At 41.1% G+C, this 19674-nt stretch overlaps 1 protein-coding gene across 1 annotated transcript in view; it reads right to left on the bottom strand.

Annotated features, from left to right (window-relative positions):
• The window catches only part of trim33 (tripartite motif containing 33), a 50869-nt gene extending 33234 nt beyond the window's left edge, over positions 1 to 17635 (bottom strand). Inside the window, exons 1-3 of the mRNA XM_071203837.1 lie at positions 17023 to 17635; positions 3753 to 3871; positions 172 to 408 (exon numbers count right to left, since the gene is read on the bottom strand). Of these exons, the coding sequence (XP_071059938.1) occupies positions 172 to 408; positions 3753 to 3871; positions 17023 to 17593 (927 nt within the window). The 5' untranslated portion in view covers positions 17594 to 17635. The remainder of the gene's footprint in view (positions 1 to 171; positions 409 to 3752; positions 3872 to 17022) is intronic.
• Between the last annotated feature and the right edge of the window lie 2039 nt (positions 17636 to 19674).

Genomic DNA, 19674 nt, shown 5'->3' with positions numbered 1-19674 from the left:
GCTCTCTCTCTCTCCCTCTCCCTCTCTCTCTCTCTCCTCTCTCCTCTCTCTCCCTCTCTCTCTCTCCCTCTCTCCCCCTCCTCCCCTCCTCCCCCCCCCCCAGCTGAAGGTACCATCTAAGCAACCAGAGTCTGCAGCACGGTTACTATGGCAACAGCCTTTCTGCAGCACCATATTCACTGTGTTTCTACAAGGCAAAGTCTTATTTGGACTTTGGCAGTTCACGTCGGCCCCTTCAGGTTCGGCCTTCTTACCGGAAGCAGCGTCAGCGTCCTCCTTGGTGTGGATTTTGTGGTCCTTGGTAATTTTAACCCTCTGGTGAGCTTCCACGCAGGTCTTACACAGCCATTCCCCGCACTCCACGCAAAAGCCTATGGTTCCTGCATTGTCCTCACAGCTTGTGCACACCTTGAGAAGATCACACCACAAAGCATATTTGAGAACCATTTCCAGAATCACTATAGTGCTAGATGATGTCGTTCATACAAATGTGTAATAACTTCCCTGCCTGAAACGTCTCCATTGGACGCCTTTAGTTAGTCCCATAACATAATGAAATCATTATTTAACAATCACACTTCTATAGGCTAAGGTGGGGGGATATCTTTAAGTGGTTGATCAATCACAACAGAGCCAGCCAGCTAACCAATCAGAGCAGACTGGACTCTCCTTTCAGAGAGAGAGTGAAAGAGATGCTGCAGCACATTTTTTGACCATTAAAAGCATGTTAACATGTCACAGAAGAAGCGAGAAATGTTAATGTGTTAATGTACTAGTGTATTCATTTCAGTTTTCCGCACTCTCGCGGGAATATGGAGCGAGCTTAAGTGTCACTTTCGATTGCATGATATAGCCCAGCACAACACCTTCGTCAAACATATTGCCACTTGTTTGTACCATTTTCAGGCGATTTGTAATCTGTTCTAGAAAAACAGTGTTTTTTAGGATTTCAAGAAGCATATAGAACGTTTGTTCTATATGGATGTATTTTATGAACATTTATCCATGCTGGAAGTAGGTTTAGATGGTTTAGGAGTGAGATATAGATTATTATCTAATATATGCATCCGATTGCATGAAGTCTGTTGATGATCAGAGGCTGTTGTTGGGGCTGCATAAACGTTTTTTTATTTTTGTTTTGCAGGCAGACCATGCAGGCCTCAGAGAGATAAACTTGGGCCTGCGACCATAGTTTTACTGTATTTTGTTTTGAAAAACCACAGCGTAGGTTTGTGTCGTACTACATGCGGTGTATTTTGCATTTCTCTCAGTAGTAGTTGGCTCGGACATAAAAAAATATTATTTCGTATTTGTTCATATATTCGTGTATTTATTCCTATATACATTTATTTATACTTATGTCATTTTCTGTCCTCTATATTAAAACAAAGCAATGACATGATCTTACTGCAATATTGACAGTACACAGAAACATTTGAAATTGAGGATGATTCCTTAAATGAAATAGTCATTCCAAGTAGGTTACATTGGTTTTGAACTCTACGTGCAATAAAACCTATATAACACGCTACAGGAAATGGAAAACCCCAAAAAGGGCCCCTTCAATTATATTGGTGTTCACCTATTAACAACCGCCCTGAATTATGGACGAATAAGACTGGCTCCGTCATAGTTTTAGTAAAGGTCCCATGTCATGCTTTTCCGGTTATTACCCGTCCCCTTGTGTGTTATGAAGGTTTTTCTGCATGTAAACGGTCTGCAGAGTCAAAAACCCTCAAAGTACACCCTGTAGCGAGTAAAACTCTAACACCTCCCCAAAACGCCTCGTTGGAGATTTCTCATTTACTTCCTGGGTATCGCTACGTAGGGATACCCAGTAGCCACGCCCAGAGCTATGGCCGCACCCTCTGCCAGCATTTCACGAAACAAAGCTTCCAAAACCTTTCAGCGATTCATGCCGGATATGTACAGCATAGGGCACTGAAGAACGATGCTGTTCCTACTTTGTTTGGACCAGCGGGAGATTCGGGTACACAACCTGTAAGTATTCATTGTTGTTTGTGTATTTATAATGTTTAAAACAAATAAGGTATCTACCACGACTGTTTAAATGGTAGGGCTGTCCCGAATGCCATTTTTTGGGCTCCGGATGTTCGGTAGTAATCAGCAGCGAATATTCGGTGCAGAGAGATTTTTTATTTATTTAAATAAAAACATTTTTTTTCTAAAAAATGTCATAACACGCTCCGAGACACCTGACAACACGCTGTTAAGCAGAAGCGCAGAAAGAGCATACTATCACGATTTATTTATTTATTGTCTCAGTACTCGCATGCATAAATGTGTCCTCTGCATTTAACCCAGCCACTGCGCAGCGCCGCGCCCGGGGACCAAATCTGGTTCCAAATTCCGTCTATAACGTTTTACAACCTGAAGATACAAAACACATATTTCTGTTATAACAACAATACTTTTAATAACATAGCCGTAACAGTAGGCCTAACAGGGTAATACTTGTTACCGATTTAAATGAAGAACGAAAAATAAATGAACGAACTGTATGCCAATAATTGCCTTAGCCCCAGATGTTCCCACATTGCTCCTATTATTTTCACTATTCGGATAAAATTGAAAAACTAATATAAAAAAACAATTCGGTTGCTTGCTTGCAACTATTTTCCAAGTAAGAGCACGATTTTATCATGTGTAACTTTACTGTTTAAACGGCGGATAAAGCAGCTTCATCATGGCAACTTGACAACAGCTAAGCTAAGCTAGGCTAGTACTTACAGCATCCGGTGACTTTTCAGAGTTGTTGTGCCACCGTGGTAGGCCAGTTTCTTGTCGCATATTTGGCACACTGCCTTCTTCTTACCGTCGTCCAATTTAAAATGGTCCCAAACAGCTGAAGTCTTCGGCATTTTGTGTTCAGGTGTGTGAAACGAGGTGAAGCAAGGTGAAGCGTGCCGTTTGCGTTCGTGACTGTGAGTGAACGCGATGTCAGGAGCACAGGCTGAGATTGTATATATTTCCGCATTTTAACAGTTCAATTCAAAAGTATAAATATAGTATAAGAATATGGCAATTCGCCTTTATTGATAGCATACATTTAGGAAAAAAAAAATATATATATCCGAATAATGAAATTAAAACCCGAATAGTTGGCCAACGAAAGAATATTCGAATAGTCGAATATTCGGGTACAGCCCTATTAAATGGGTTAACGTTTTTCGGGCTACTAAGTTGGGATCGTGGAGAAATGCTCGCCGCAGACCCATGCTCACAGCGTTATAAACCTTTTTCTTACTCAATATCAAGCCACACTTATTGTTTTTACTTCGGCTGTGAGTGTTTCTGCGCGCTCAGGATGAGTTTCGCTTGTTCTCGCTGTATTTGTTTCGCCGACACGGAAGCCCTGTCTGCTCCTCACAGCAGCTCCTCACTGCTCGTGAGGCTCACAGCCTCACGTCGCTTGACCAATCAGAGCACACTGCACTCACGAGGGGGGAGGGGCGAGCTCCAACAAGCCGTTTAGGACAGAGAGTGAATACACATACTTTACAGAGATGCTGTATGAGAAACCAATGTGAGATTGGAAAATTGCACAATATAAATCTATTTTAGTAGACCTCAACAATGGAATTATCATCAGTAGAAATGGCCATGACATGGGACCTTTAAAAAATATGATGTATACGAATCTCAAAGTTATGCAGACATCCCTCCAACAGCAGAGGAATGCCTACATTGCAGAGCATTAATTGCTGAAACACTGATGATGTTTGACATACCTGTGCAGCCTTTTCATCAGACGTGCTGGTGGCGTCTGAGGTATCTTTGACAAAGTAGTTGTCAATGATGTCACTCTGTTTGTAGTCCTGTTGGCACACTGTGCAGCGCATAACATTTACTGAGGACAGAAAAGGGGAGTGAAAGGGGATGAAACGTTAAATGCACACATTCAATGCTTTATGATGTTTTACATTGACTGACATTTGAAAAAATACAAAAAGTAAAAGAGGCTGTGAACATCAAGACCATGTGAAAACGATTACCTGCATTTTTAAAGGGGCCCCTAACCTTATGCTAAGAATAGTCGTGCCTCAAACCAAACAGAATTAAAAAGAAGTTTCTCAGCATACTTTCTGCTTATTTCCACAATTTCCTTTAGGTAAAAATCCTGTTATTAAAAAATACTTGGCCCCATGGGAGACCCATTGCTCATTATTGGCAGGGGGTGGGGGTAGTTGATTTAGCGCTTGTCTACAGAATATTTGTTCCCATCATCGTTGGCATTTTTATTAGAATATTAAATCACATGGTCTAACGAGGAAGACTGTATCACTTAATCACTTTAGTTGACTTCGTTAATGGGTTTAGTTGAATTACTACTACAATAAAGCACTCCAACAAATAATTAGTTTGGGTCATTAACTTTTCCACTTATTTCCTGAGGTCTAAAAATGTGCATAATTTTTACCATAAATGTTATAAATTGAGTCAGCATAATATATGTCACCCCTCCCCTGCCTCATAAAACCATAAATTCCCCCCTCACGTGCTAGCTGAGGTGAAAACCGGTTGAAAGCGGTCTAGACCGGATTGAGCAGCACATGGCTGGTTTGTGCAAGCTCCAGCTGCCTGACACACACACACACACACACACACACACACACACACACACACACACACACACACACACACACACACACACACACACACACACACACACACACACACACACACACACACACACACACACACACACACACACACACACACACACACACACACACACACACACACACACACACACACACACACACACACACACACACACACACCACACACACACACACACACACACACACACACACACACACACACACACACACACACACACACACACACACACACACACACACACACACACACACACACACACACACACACACACACACACACACACACACACACACACACACACACACACACACACACACACACACACACACACACACACACACACACACACACACACACACACACACACACACACACACACACACACACACACACACACAAAATCTAACTTAAAAAAAGGTTGATTATTTATACCTAAAATACAACATTGGTGTTGAAGTTGTTTTGTGTTTTACAAGCTATTTTCAAGTTGTAATTTTGTAGTGATGCATCTGAATGTGTGGCTCTGATATTTCAAAAACTAAGGCTTTATGGCCACACAACAGTTTGTTGGATTGATTCTATAGATTATCGAAACCGTTAAAAACTGGACAGTTGTCCGCTGATCAGTGATATTTTGAAGGGTTAGCATTGTTGTTAACAGGGTGGCTTGTGTGACTTTGCGGCACCGGTAATACCAAGAAGAATTTTATGATGTGTTATCATCAGACATTATTCCCCTGTTTTTTTTTGGGGAAGTTAACCACGTTATTTAAAAGTGGGATATACTGCAAACCTTTTTCAGTTGTATTTCATTTGTCTGGAAACCTTTTAATTTTGAGATTGGTTTGAGTGAGAGTGAAAGAAAGTCTGGTAACTTGGTCCAATTTTAGAGAAAATGTATATTATTTCATACTCAATTATTTATTATTAGGGATATGCGATAAGATTTCAATTTTCCATTGCAGTACAATCTGCGATAATAGGAATTGGCAGTTCCACATTTTTCAAATCCATAATTGGCTAAAATATTTAACACAGCTGTCAAAATGAAATGGGGCCGCCCAGCTCCACCTCTGTATCCCCTAATTAACACAAACAATTAAAACCTTCTTTTCAAACAGGATAAGAGCAAGACTACAGCAACATATTTAACCCTAATAACATGTTGATTTTACCAAATTACCTAAATATTGTGCAAGTGCTGGATACTTCAGTACAAGAGCTGCCCCCAAAGCTCACACTGGAATAAGACATCACTTATCTTGTAGAAGTGACAGATGGCATCACATTTAAACGTTACTTGGTGTCGAGTGTGCACTTTAACTTAACCACAACAAGATGGAAGCCACAAAATAGATTAGGAGATTTGGTTTTGAAGAATGCGGTCCAATTTAAAATTTGATTATAATATTAAATTCACATTATCAATAATGCAATGAGGGGATGGGAGCATCAGATAAAGCAGCAGTCTCTAACCTTTCTTCATCTGAGAGCTACTTTGAAAAAATGAAAGTGGCCAAGAGCTACTTGCATCACATCGCTTACATTTATTCACATAGCCCTCATCAATTATTAAGCTATACTTTTGTACACGTGTGAAATTGCAATACCTATAGCTTATCAAAAATCTTAACTTCACATCAAGGTCCAAGAACACGAAAATGTCTCACATATTATGGCCCACATAGTAAGTACATCACTGAAAATTCACATAAATGTCCTTAATCACCACCTTACAAGCATTCACTCTTTTTCACAGTTAGCGAGATGATTGACACTGCATGGAGTCCGCCATAGAGGGGTCTGCTGGACCCACTTAGGTTCACTCTAATAGTCATTTAAATGTTCATCAGTCAGTCTTGTTCTGTATTTAGATTGCATGACATTCATGTCAGAAAAAGCTGCTTCACAAAGGTCTGTAGAACAGAACCAAATAAAGCAGACATTTTCAGTGCTGCTTGGTGAATGTTCTTATAGTTCTCTGGATCTACAAGGCTCCAGAAATGTTGTGAGCTTTGCTGAGACTTAAGCTAAACATGATTTTGGAGATTTATAACCTCCAGGGTTTCCCACACAGACTATACTTGGGCGGGCTGCCAAGGTATATTGACGGCCGCCCAAGTATATTTCACGACCCATTTAGGTTTGTTTTTTATTTTAAAAAAAATATTCGTCCGCGACCATGACGCCATCTGCGATCAATTAACTTGTGGACAATGATCCCTCGCTCTACGCCTCCTGTACCCAGTCCCGGAATGGCCATCGGGAGGACCGGGGGGTTTCTGATGGCCTGCCTCACACAGGGTGACTGGCTGTCTGTGTCTACATGATGTGGCCTGCCGACATGGCCACTGTCATACAGATCATAAATCAAAGCCGTTGATTGGTCTCTGTGTGTCATTCAAGCTCAGGATAACCTCAGCTCAGGTGAGGTAGAGGACTCTGAGTGTTTAGATAGTCTAAGTTCTCAGTGGGTCTCAAATGGTTTGGTCACCATTTATGTAAACACATATTTCCATTTTAAGGTGTCAAGTGTTTTTTCATATTGGAAATGGTATGTTATTGGTTATGGCCATGATTTTATGATTATTGAAATGTATACAGTTCTGTTTCATAGGTGTTCCCATAGATCTAGTCTCTTTATTTTCCCCACAAAATGCACCAGATTGATGTATTTAAGTCCATTTTTTTTTTTTTTTTTTTTTTTAATCGTACCGGGGGAGCATGCCCCTGTACCCCCCTAGAGGATCTGAGGTCCACCCCTACTTAAAATCACATGGACAGGTTCCCCCCACCCCCCCAAGTATATTTCAGATCTGTGGGAAACACTGACCTCCATCTCCACAGGATTGACACTGAACAGTTCAGCCATCTTTTTCTTCATCTTGACATTCAATTATAAACCAAAGTAAACCAATTGTATAGGTCAAAAAACGAATACTTCTGCAGTCTAGCTGCAGCTTCTAGCTACGGTATTCTGTTAAAAAAAAAAAGGACCCTGAAGGTCCTGAATGTGGCATCACAAACATGACTTGAGTCTGAACACAGCAGACAACAGGATCAATCAATCAATGTTGATTTATATAGCCCAATATCACAAATGTTACATTCGTCTCAGTGGACTCCACAGTTTGTACAGAATATCAGTATGACAATATGACACCCTCTGTCCTTAGACCCTCACATCGTACAAGGAAAAACTTCCAAAAAAGGAAAAACCCCACAGTTTAAAGGGGAAACAGGCAACAGGAGTATTTACAACAGCAGTATAAAAACAAAAATAGTGCATGTGGGTGCACACCAGGGTTTCCGTTAGCCGGTAATTACCGGTTTTTAGCTGGTAAAATTTATAAAAAACCGGTAAATTCAAAACCTGACGGTCAAAATGTCTGGTAATAATTAGGGAGGCTCCGATCGATCGGTATCGATCGATATTCACTCTTAATAGTTTGATCGGTGCTCTCTATAAAGGCCGATCAGGAGAGCTGGATCTGATCGATATGGACATAAACGCGAGTGTAGTGTAACCGGAGCGAGAGAGAGATCAGATCAGCTGCTGAGTCTGACCGAGACACGCAGCTCTGCAGGATCACCTGAAGCCCCGCCCTCTGTTTAGCGAGCTGCATGAGAAACTGACGGGCTGCTGTCAGGAGAGAGAGAGGGAGGGAGAGGATCCGTTTCTCCCGTGTTATTATTCAAAGTTGATGTAAACTTCTGAATAATGTACGTTATCTACTACAAGTAGTTTGTTTGAATGTAATAATTATGTTGTTTGTTGTTTGTGGAATCATTTATTGAAAAATGAATCTGAATTTTTCGATCTGTTACGATTATAAACTGAAGCAATATAAAAATGAGCCCGTGAACTGAGTTTTAAACTGAAGCATATCTGCTCATAGTCCGGTAATTACCTGCTAACGGAAACTCTGCTACACAACTATTATTATTATTGAAATATGACCGGTAAGTTTCAAATTAGTCCGGTAAAATAAATTCTGCCCGGACATTTGACCGGCGAGAAAAAATCCTAGCGGAAACCCTGGTGCACATTCTCTGTTTTACAGTTACATAAATCCCATGAATGTATGAGATTAAGTTGGCTTCATCATATCTCAATCAGTGATTAAGTGAATAATAAAGTTTCAATCGGGTCACTATGAGCCTGCTCTCGACTAACTTTTTCCCCCATCCTCCCGGAACCGTCCCGAAATACAATCCAAGCCGTCCCGAAATTAATGTGGACCGTCCCGAATTAAAAAAATGTTAGTTTTTCTACATTATCATTAGTTAAAATCATTCAAAGTGACCTTTAACATAAATAAAACATCATACAAATCATTAGATGATAATTCATCAACCTTTTTATTTGAGTAAATCATTCAATCACATAAACAAAGGCAAAATATATTTAAACAAACACACAAATGGGAAATTACTCTAATATTGAATCCAATCAAGTCCCATCCAATTAACAAAAAAATCCAACACTGTGTCCTGAAGACAGAACCCAGAGTAACCACTAACCAGGATGACTGTCTGTAACACAGTCAGGAGACCTTTACAAACTGCCCCGCCCCCTCGCACACAGACGGGAGAGAGAGATCTCGTCTGGATTGGAAAGCTCGAAAATACATCATAGACGCATGTTTTAGTCTTGTTGCATATTAGAAACGGAGTTGGTGAAACTAAAACTGCGATATAATGTGTATGTAGCAATAATACATATGACATATATTTTTTAAATGTCTCCTGTACCGATAAAAAGTCTGATAACGTTGGAGCTTAACATTACCACTGTCTTTAATAATTCCAGCCCGGGGCCCGTTTAATACAGGGGCTCGGTACCCATCCCTACATGGGATAGCATATTGCTAAGGACTAAATACGATGGAGGGTTCTCATCTCAGCCTCATTACTCATAGGGGATGAAGAGGAGTAAGTAAATAAAGAGGCCGGCGCTCCAGGGTCTGGTTCTGCTGTGCGTTTTTGTGATGCAACGGTAAAACATTTCAGAATGCCTCCACGGGATGCCATTGTCATTGTACATCACTCAACCCGCGAAATACACACACTCCGTACATAGCTAGACCCGCGAATTTGCAGACCAGGAATTCGCGGGCACAGCCAGCTGGGCGGCTGGCTGACAGCCAGCGGCACAGCAGTAACTACATCTGTGTGTATTTTGCGGGTTGCTAAATGTTTTGTGCGTGTGTGTTTATGTTGACAAGGAGGTTTAATAACTGTGTGCTACACAAAACGTGCAGTCGGTTTCATTTTCATCGCCGTTTGTAGTAGAGTTAGCAGGGTATTTTTATTTTAACTCTTGTCCCAAAATAATTTTTTATCCTCCCCGACACTATTTTTTTCGGCCCCGGTACGACGGGACGTCCTTAAGCTCGAGCCCTGAGCCTGTCACTCATTATTTTCGGGGGGGGGGGGGGCGGGGGGGGTTTGGAGGAGCGGAGAGGAGATGGTGATCGCGGAAGCTTTCCTCCTGCCTTCACAAACTTTACACAAGTATTTATTAACTGAAAATAGCAAGAGGACATCCATACTCTGCAATCCAAGACTTGATTAAATCCACCAAAAACCTGACATGATAATAACGAGTGTTTTTCAAAAAACAGAAATCCCTCCCTGTGTGTCTCTGAGCTACAGCGACAGGGCCTGATTCAGAGCGGGTCATTCTGCTGTTGGTTCTGGACTGGTGTTGGTGGAGAAAGCAGACTGCTCCGTGTGTGGTGTCGCTGTGCCGCTGCCACGTCTGTTCCTTGATCTCTGTGTCACCGACCAATTTGATATTCGTGTGACAAAAAATAATTCTAAAATAAAACAACTTTATTGTCCAGCCGCGGCCGAAAAATCAATAAGCAACCTTATTACGCTATAATCGATTGGAGAGCTACTGAAAAGCTGCCCGCTAGCTACCGGTAGCTCGCGATCGAGGTGTTGGAGAGCCCTGAGATAAAGCAATCTTTAAAGGGCCCATGTCATGCTTTTCCGATTATTACCCGTCCCCTTGTGTGTTATGAAGGTTTTTAAGCATGTAAACGGTCTGCAGAGTCAAAAACCCTCGAAGTACAGCCCCGCAACGTCCCAACCAATCAGAGCACACTGGGCACACAGGGAGGGGGGGGGCAGGAGCTCCAACAAGCCATTTAGGACAGGGAGTGAATACACATACTTTACAGAGATGCTGTATGAGAAACCAATGCAAGTTTGGAAAATTGCACAGTATACATCTATTTTAGTATACCTCAACAATGGAATTATGATCAGTAGAAATGGCCATGACATGGGACCTTTAAAACACAACTGACAGGAACTTCCTGATATTCCACCACCTACATTAAAAAGTACCATAGCATCATGCTATATTACATGCTGCCATCACCTATATATATATATATATATATATATATATAGCAGACATTAGGAGATGTGAATTACAACGGATTAGTAAATAAAAAGTTTGGTCCAAGTAAGAAACATTTAAGCCGTTTCTAAACCCAATATTCTCACCTGGGATTTCCATTTCCTCATGTCATGTACACAACCCCAGAAATAAATAATAACTTTAAATGGTTATGATGTAAAATATTCTAAATCATTATGCCAGTTTAGCTCAGATTAGTTTAAACAAGGGGTGTAATACTATTAATCAGTACTCTGCAGAGGTGGGGACTCGAGTCACATGACTTGACTCACATATTTTTTGACTTGAGACTTGCTTGACTAACATTGATAAAAGACTTGACTTGGACTTGGTATTCATGACTTGAGACTTGACTTAAGCTTGAGATAGATGACTTGAAAGGACTTGACTGTTTAAAATTAAATATTGGCGTTTGTTTTTGTAGTGAGATATTATGTTTAGTTTTTTCGAAAAATGTGATTATAGCGCCATGCGCGCAAACCTGGCAACCCACTAGAAGGCAGGAGTCTCAGTTAACATGGCAGCGGCTAGCTTTACTCCAAAAATAGTGAAGTTTGGATTCAAGGATTATGTTGTTGATGACGGTAATAAGAAGAGAACAGCGGTATGCAGGGTCTGCAGCATAAAGATCAGTGACACGACCACCACAACCTCCAACATCATTCGTCACTACAAAAAAACCCACAGAGAAAGGTGCGTGCATGTGTTGTGTTAGCTAGAAAGCTAACGCTAAGTTTAAGCTACGTTAGACTTGGTTTCAAATCGATTAAGCATTGCAAAGAGAAGACAAAACGGTAAATGAACACTAGAACCTCCAAGGGATTCATTTTTACTAACCCTGATAGTGACGGGCTGTCAGGAGAGGGAGAGAGAGAGAGGAAAAGAGATGCCTCGTTTATTTCCCCTGTGTTATCAGAAGTTACTGTAAACCTTTGAATAATGTAGTTCATCTACTTTTAGTAGTTTGTTTAAATGTTTTAATTATGTTGTTTTTGTTTGTAGAAGTGCATCATTCCTTGATTTATTGTAAAATGAATCTGAACTTTTTGATCTGTTATGATCATCCACACTCTGCAGCTTTGGGGACAGAGCCTTCTCAGTGGCAGCTCCTAGGCTCTGGAATTCCCTCCCCCAAGATCTTCGTGACCCTTTCACACCAACGCGTTTTCAGCTCCGGCTCGGAGCCGGAGCCTGAAAAGTGCCGGTTTTTCTTGTTCACACCGCAGCGGCGCCGCCTCTTATCACCGGAATCCGGTTCACTTCCAGCTCCAAAAAATTGTCAGTCTAGAGGCAAGAGCTTCGGGGCTAAGAGGTGGCGTCGCTTACGTCTCTCTTACGTCGAGGCGTGCAGGAAACTAAACCCACCTCCCCTGAACATGGGTCGACTGTCATGCCTGCCTACAAGCAGTAGTGCTTATAAACACACTTTATAAAGTCAGGCAACACTAACCAGGCTTCGTGTGATTCTGTTTATTTGTACCTTACTTTGACCATCCGTTCACTGTTATCGATCATTGTGGAGAGAGGCAGACGCTTTGTTTTGTATTATAGCAGCTATCGGATGGAATCAATACATGGGCTGCACAGGTTGTCGTGTCCGACTATCACAAGTAGAATCATAATAAAAATACGCCAGTAAAATGTGCCTGTAGAAAACACTTTATGCCACAATAGGATAGCAATAGCATAGTTTAGCTTCGGTTGCTATGCTAACATCACCCATTTTATACCAGAGAAACTTTAATAACAGCGTTGTGATGCCAAACAGTGTCAATTCAGACTGACACACATTCACTTAAGGGGAACTGGGGATATGTATCAGCTGCTTGTGCGAGTCGGACAGTGAATACTTTAGAGCGGCCGCTGCAGTGTGAGCTAACCGGGAGCTAACGGGAGAATAAACTCCTGTGGAAGAGCAGCCAATACTGCAGCGGTCGGTAAATGCTGCAGAAACACATTAATAAACAATGAACCACGGCACTCTGGAGAAAAGTATAAGGTTGGAGAAGTCGTTATTTAATTTAAATCTGGCTGCGTGTGATTAAAAGCAACACGATCATCGACCCGACGCAGTTCCCCGTTGTTGTTGTTGTGAGCGCCGTAACGCCGTTGGGGAGCAAATCAGCCATGTAAACGGTGACGTCATGACGCAGCAGCGGCAGCACCAGTCGGGCTCTGGGCGGTGTGAACAGAGCGGGAGCAGAAAAGGGAAACCGGAGCTGAACCAGAAAAGCTCTAGCTCGGAGCTAGAAAGGGAAAAGCGCTGGTGTGAAAGCCGCATGAGTCCCTCACAGTCTTTCAGTCCCGCCTCAAAACACATCTTTTCAACTCTGTCTACCCATAAGCCCCCCCCCCTCTCAATCAACTTCCTCTTGACTGCCTTTTTATTTATTTTTTATTTATTTTACTATACTTACTTGTTTGCCTGTCCTTGTTTGTCTACCCTCCCTCATACTGTAAAGCGTCTTTGAGTTGTGAAAAGCGCTATATAAATAAAATGCATTATTATTATGATGATAAACTGAAGCAATTTCTAAATTAACCCAATTAAGTGAGTTTTAAATATCGTCCTACTTAGTTTATAAGGAAATTATGAAGAGGAACAAATTAAATGATTTGAAAATTATATCTATGTAGGTGCTGACGCTGTTGGCGGTTCTAGTGTTAACAGAAATTTAAATTAAATATGTGTAATGGCAAATGCCATATATGATTTTCTTACCTGGAATTCTGCCTTTTTGAACAGACTTTTTGAGTCCTAGTTATATTGTCTGCAGTTCTAGGGTTAATATGAATCTAATATGATTGTCATCGGTCTAAATTAGATTTCAAATGATTAACTGTGTATGTAATGAAGATCATAGTGTGGGTTAAATCCAATTTCATAACCACTGTCTTTTAACTGATTTCAATGCGGAAACTGGGCTTATTCATCAGAATTTCGTATGACTTGACTTGCTTGACCTGAGCAATGACTTGACTTGCTTGACTCTCATCACAGTGACTTGGGACTTGCTTGATACTTGTAGGTCAAGACTTGAGACTTGCTCATGACTTGCACATGTAGGACTTACTCCCACCTCTGGTACCCTGACTAAGCGTTGTGACTAGGGCAAGATGGTGTGTGATCCTTGCTATGAATCCAGGTTAGTCAGTGCTACCAATACAATTACAATGTTTTTTGTCATATTACCCAATGATCCAATAAAGGCTAATGGCAAACCCAGTTTGAACCCAGAAGCAAGGCAGTTCTCTACTTATAATTCAGACCATGTCAAACTGAATATCTCCTGAAACCAATACTAATGTGATTCCGGAAAACATTTAGCATTTAGACCACGTGATATCAAAACTCTGCACTGAGGCTAATACAGTTATGGCTAGGTACTGTGTTGAGGTAAAACCTTCTTCACAGAGCTGAATAGTATGAGCTGCCTGTCTCACACTCACACACACACACACACACACACACAGAGAGAGAGTGTGATTAAAATAGCCCAATTGCTTTTACAATAAATAAACATTGAATGTGTTTAATTGAATAGTAAAGGGGTTTAACGTTAGTGGCAGGTTGTGTGAGAGACAATAAATAAGACAGCCCAATATTTAAAAAAAAATGTTTAGCATATTTCGCAACTTCCCGCAATTTCACCACTTAAAATCACATAAAAACCCTGCATGTTTAATCGCATAATCAGTTTTTCTGGAGGGTCTACTTTGTGAAGCAGCTTTTTCTGACATGAATGTCATGAAGTCTAAATACAGAATAAGACTGACTGATGAACATTTAAATGACTATTAGAGTGAACCTAAGTGGGTCGAGCAGACCCCTCTGGCGGACTCCATGCAGTGTCAATCATCTCGCGAACTGTGAAAAAGAGTGAATGCTTGTTAGGTGGTGATTAAGGACATTTATGTGAATTTTCAGTGATGTACTTACTATGTGGGCCATAATAATATGTGAGACATTTTCGTTTTCTTGGACCTTGATGTGAAGTTAAGATTTTTGATAAGCTTTAGGTATTGCAATTTCACACGTGTACAAAAGTATAGCTTAATTGATGTGATGCAAGTAGCTCTTGGCCACTTTCATTTTTTCAAAGTTAGTAGCTCTCGGATGAAGAAAGGTTGGAGACCCCTGCTGTATGACAATTTGATTAATTGGAATACGACACACATATTTTGATATGAAGGATATTTTTTGTTCATATACAAAAGATATTCCCAGGTCTACATTATGCTGCATTTCCACTGTATGGTACGGTGGCCCTGAAGTGCAAGTCAAAACAACAAAACACTACATCATTTCAGAAAACACCACAGCATTTCACAAAACGCCACAGCATTTCACAAGACATTACAGCATTTCACAAAACACTACAGCATTTCACAAAACGCCACAGAATTTCATAAAACACTACAGCTTTTCACAAAACACTAACTGACCAATCAAAAAGCGTAATTTTTTCTTGACTTGGCAGCGAAACAACCAATCACAGCAGTGCTTCTCCGGCTGGCTCTGTCCAATCACAAACAAGAAGTGTTCTCCCTAAATGAATACCCTTTCCTTAATTTTTGAAATGCTGTAGTGTTTTCTAAAATGCTGTGGTGTTTTCTGAAATGCTGTAGTGTTTTGTGAAATGCTGTAGTATTTTGTGAAATGCTGTAGTGTTTTCTAAAATGCTGTAGTGTTTTCTAAAATGTTGTTTTGACTTGCACTTCAGGGCCACCATAAGTATTGGTTGTTAATATTGATTAGTAGTCCGCAGGTTTTGATTATAGGATCCACTCAAGTTCATGATTATGTTTCTTAATCCTATGACAAGTGTGGCTGCACAATTTCTGGAAAATAAATCACTAATTGTGATTATTTTTGACAATATGGCTCACGACACTGGAAGGATAGATACTTTTTGCTTTATTACTATTGTGATTATAATTGAAAAATGTATTTCATTTGATCATCTGTACCTAAAAAATACATTGTATTAGGTCTGTAGAAGAATACAGATTGTGGGCCGGGACATGCATGTAGCACCACAATCCCTAATATGGAAAAAATATTTAAACATATGTTGCCTCTTAACTGCGCAAACCTATTTCTTAAAAAATTATAATTACAATATTCCTGGACAGGTGTGGGGAATATATCACTCAACCTTGGAATTTATTGGCATTGCAGAAGCCATTGGAAATGTGTCAAATTGAAATATTGCCTTACTAACCAAGGCCATTATAATTGAACATCAACAAAGTTGTGTATCTTACCTAAGACAGGCCTGCCAATGCAATTTTTTGACATTCAACTATTTATCCTGAAAGTGTAATTAGGATACATCATAAAAAGGTGATGTATGGTATGTCATAAGAAATGCCATAAAAATGTCATGGCAAAAAAATACACAATTAAAAAAGATCATAGTATGGCAAAAAAGGCCTATAAAAAGTCACATAATTTGCCATAAAATGAAATACAAAAGTCAAAGTATACGTCGTCATAAAAAAGACATGACATATATGTAATTGAAGAAATGCAGTGTATAAATGTCATTTTTATTTGAAAAAGGCACAGAATAGAATGCCATAAAACGGCATTAATGTGTTATTAAGGAAAGTTATTCCATTATATATATATTTTTTTTTATAAACAATAGTATGAGGCTCTGACACCGAGTTTTACCCCAGTGTCGGGTGACATTTCTACCTGCACCACAATTGCAGTCTGCCGGTAAGCATCTGTGAATTCCACACTAGGTGTACAGTCTCAGATCACCAATAGGTGTCAGTTATCTCCTATCTATTGCATCCGGAAATAAATTCACATATACGATTCCCTTTCAACTTTAAGCTAAAACAAACTTCTGACAGGCAGCCATTGGTTTGAGAGCTGTGTACAGGTATACGTTCGTGGTTCTTAGCGTTAATGGTGAAAAACTCACCTATATGTGTATCCGTCTGCCCGTGTGGTCCAGGCACCTGCACGCTTATCTGTCTGTCTGGTTGCGGAATGCATTTCAGGCAAAAGGAATGCAGACAAGGCAAAAGTTTTGGATCACAGTTTCGGCTCTGAAGACTTTGTTTACACACTGCGCACGTATCCAAAAAATTAAAGGGGGTCGATACCGGCGTGCCCGCTGGAGCAGTAGCAGGGGGGGACATTTCAGTGCTGGGTCCGCCAACAGGAGCATCCACGGCGGGCAGGGTTTCAGCTGCCGTCGGCTCCGCATTGGTGGTGCTGGTCTCCGCCGGGCTGTTACTAGTGCTACCGTTCGCTTCCCCTCCCTCTACAGCAGCCCCGCCGTTGCTTACGTCCCCGCCGTCGCTTGTGGGTGTCGGTGCCTCGTTCACGGTATCCTGGGACTCTGTTTCTTCGCCGACTTTTGTGTTCGCTTCTAGGACTATTACTGCACTTTCCTCTTTCGTTTCTGGCTGCTCGTTATCTTGCGCTGAAGGCACGGCGTCCGAGTTTGCAGACGATTCCATATCATCCTCGCCTTTGTTATCCGCCATCTTCCTTCCTCTTTGAACCGCTGCAACCACGTACTGCGTAAATGTTCGGAGCAGGAATACGTACGATTACGTCATGACGTCAACCAAGATCCGACTTGTATTAAGTTGTTATCTTTCGGATCTGTTTGCAGTTTCCTCACAACAAGTATAATAACGATTATATAAGTGCTATATTTTTTAATAATTACGTTGTAGTGGAATTGCTTAACTATTGCTTTTCTGATTGTATCCATTTGAGTGCAACAATGTTAACAAAAAGTAGTTCTGAACGTGCAATTACAATTGTAACAATTGCATTGCACATTCATTGTATCTTAGAACTAAAGCCCTACAAGACATTCTGTTCCATAGGTGTTGATCATAGGTGTTGATCATAGGATAGGTTTCCGAAAATAACCGAGTGACACGAGTAGATTTTAGAAAAGACCGGCGGAAAATATGTCTAAAAATTCCGTGTGTGTAAAAAGACGATCCACAAGCAGAAATGTGAGATCCACGAGCAGAGATTTGAGATCCGCAAGCGCATTTTTGGTCGACAAATACAAAATGGATTCACAAATGCCTGATCGAAAGTTGTAAATGTTAAAGAGATATTCACAGATCTTTTTTTTAATTTGTGAAAATATTTAGCGTATTTTCAGATCCGTTTTACACTTGCACATTTATTTGTGAGTTTGCAAATCTTTTAAATGCATTTGTGGATGGTGTTTTAAATTTACATATCACATATTTACACACAAATAATTTTTATGTTCACACAAATAATTATGAGACATATCTATACCCATAATACAGTAATCAATTTGATTTGTTTAGTACTTTTCAGAACACACAGTATTTAAAAGGCGTGCAATGTAATACAAAAGTGTTAAAAAAAAAAAAAAGACAAGGCCCAAAACTCTTAGGAAACTGTTTTAGGGGACATATTATGCAAACGTTAAGTTTCAAACAAAACACAGCATTAATCATACTGTCTTTCTGAATTTACCTGAATGCATGAATACCCAAATGTGCTTGTGCACAAGCAGCACTGAAAACATATGTTTATATTGTGGTGACAGTTACGGGACATAATTCACTGTGTCATATAATGTGTGTTGCAACCCGGACCGGTTGGGTACCGGGGTTTGGGGTTATTCCTGCTAGCTTGTCATGCAGAGCAGTTGATGTACTTACCTCTTAGAGATTAATGAATAATAAAGTGTGGAAATCCATTCTGAATGCACCACCTCGTCCCGTTCATCGGCTCTACACTGGTGACCCTGACGTTTTCGTGAAAGTTTCCGAAGACTCATTGAACATGGCTGATCGCGATGTTTTTGTAAAGCTGCCGGAGTTTTGGGAGCATGCCGATGCGACGGGGTTCACACACGTGGAGGCACACTTTGCCTGCCGACAAGTCCGTGACGCTGATTTGAAATATTTCCACGTGGTAGCAGCGATGGGAAGCTCCACGTCATCCAGGTTGGTGGGATTTATCACAGACATCCGCACCATGGCAAATATGAGGCGATTAAGGCCCTTCTCATTAAGACATTTAGCTTAATCTGCTAAGGAAAGGAAAGGGCCCGCCAGATTCTTGACATTCAAGGCCTAGGGGATAGCAAGCCATCTCAGCTCATGGAGAAGATGCTAAATCTGCTAGGGGGGGAAGACCCTCAGGTTTTGTTCATGGAGATGTTCCTACGCCAATTGCCTTCCCGGGTTCAACACGTTCATTACGGAGCCCCGTGCATTGGCGGAAGAGGCCGACTGTTTTTTCTTGGCTACCCAGCAGCCCGGTGCAGAGGCGCTAGCTGTGACACTCAGCACCTCCTCAACAGTTAAGAAGGCTTGGAGGAGGCTGGACGCGACAGTAACAAGCCGGCGTGCGGACACAGGAGATTGTTTTTACCACGCGCGGTTCGGGGCCAGCGCGAAGAAGTGTGTCGCTCCCTGCAGCTACAAGCCTCCGGGAAACGGAGGAGCCAGCGCTCGGTAGTGGCCCTGAGTGTTGGCGGCATGAGCAGGCTTCTTTTCGTCAGCGACAGAGTCTCAGGAAGCTTGTTTCTGTGTGACACGGCAGCTCAATGAAGTGTAGT

Source organism: Pseudochaenichthys georgianus, chromosome 7, assembly GCF_902827115.2.
Source record: "Pseudochaenichthys georgianus chromosome 7, fPseGeo1.2, whole genome shotgun sequence".
Lineage (NCBI taxonomy): Eukaryota > Metazoa > Chordata > Actinopteri > Perciformes > Channichthyidae > Pseudochaenichthys > Pseudochaenichthys georgianus.
This window is presented reverse-complemented; position numbering and strand designations above follow the sequence as displayed.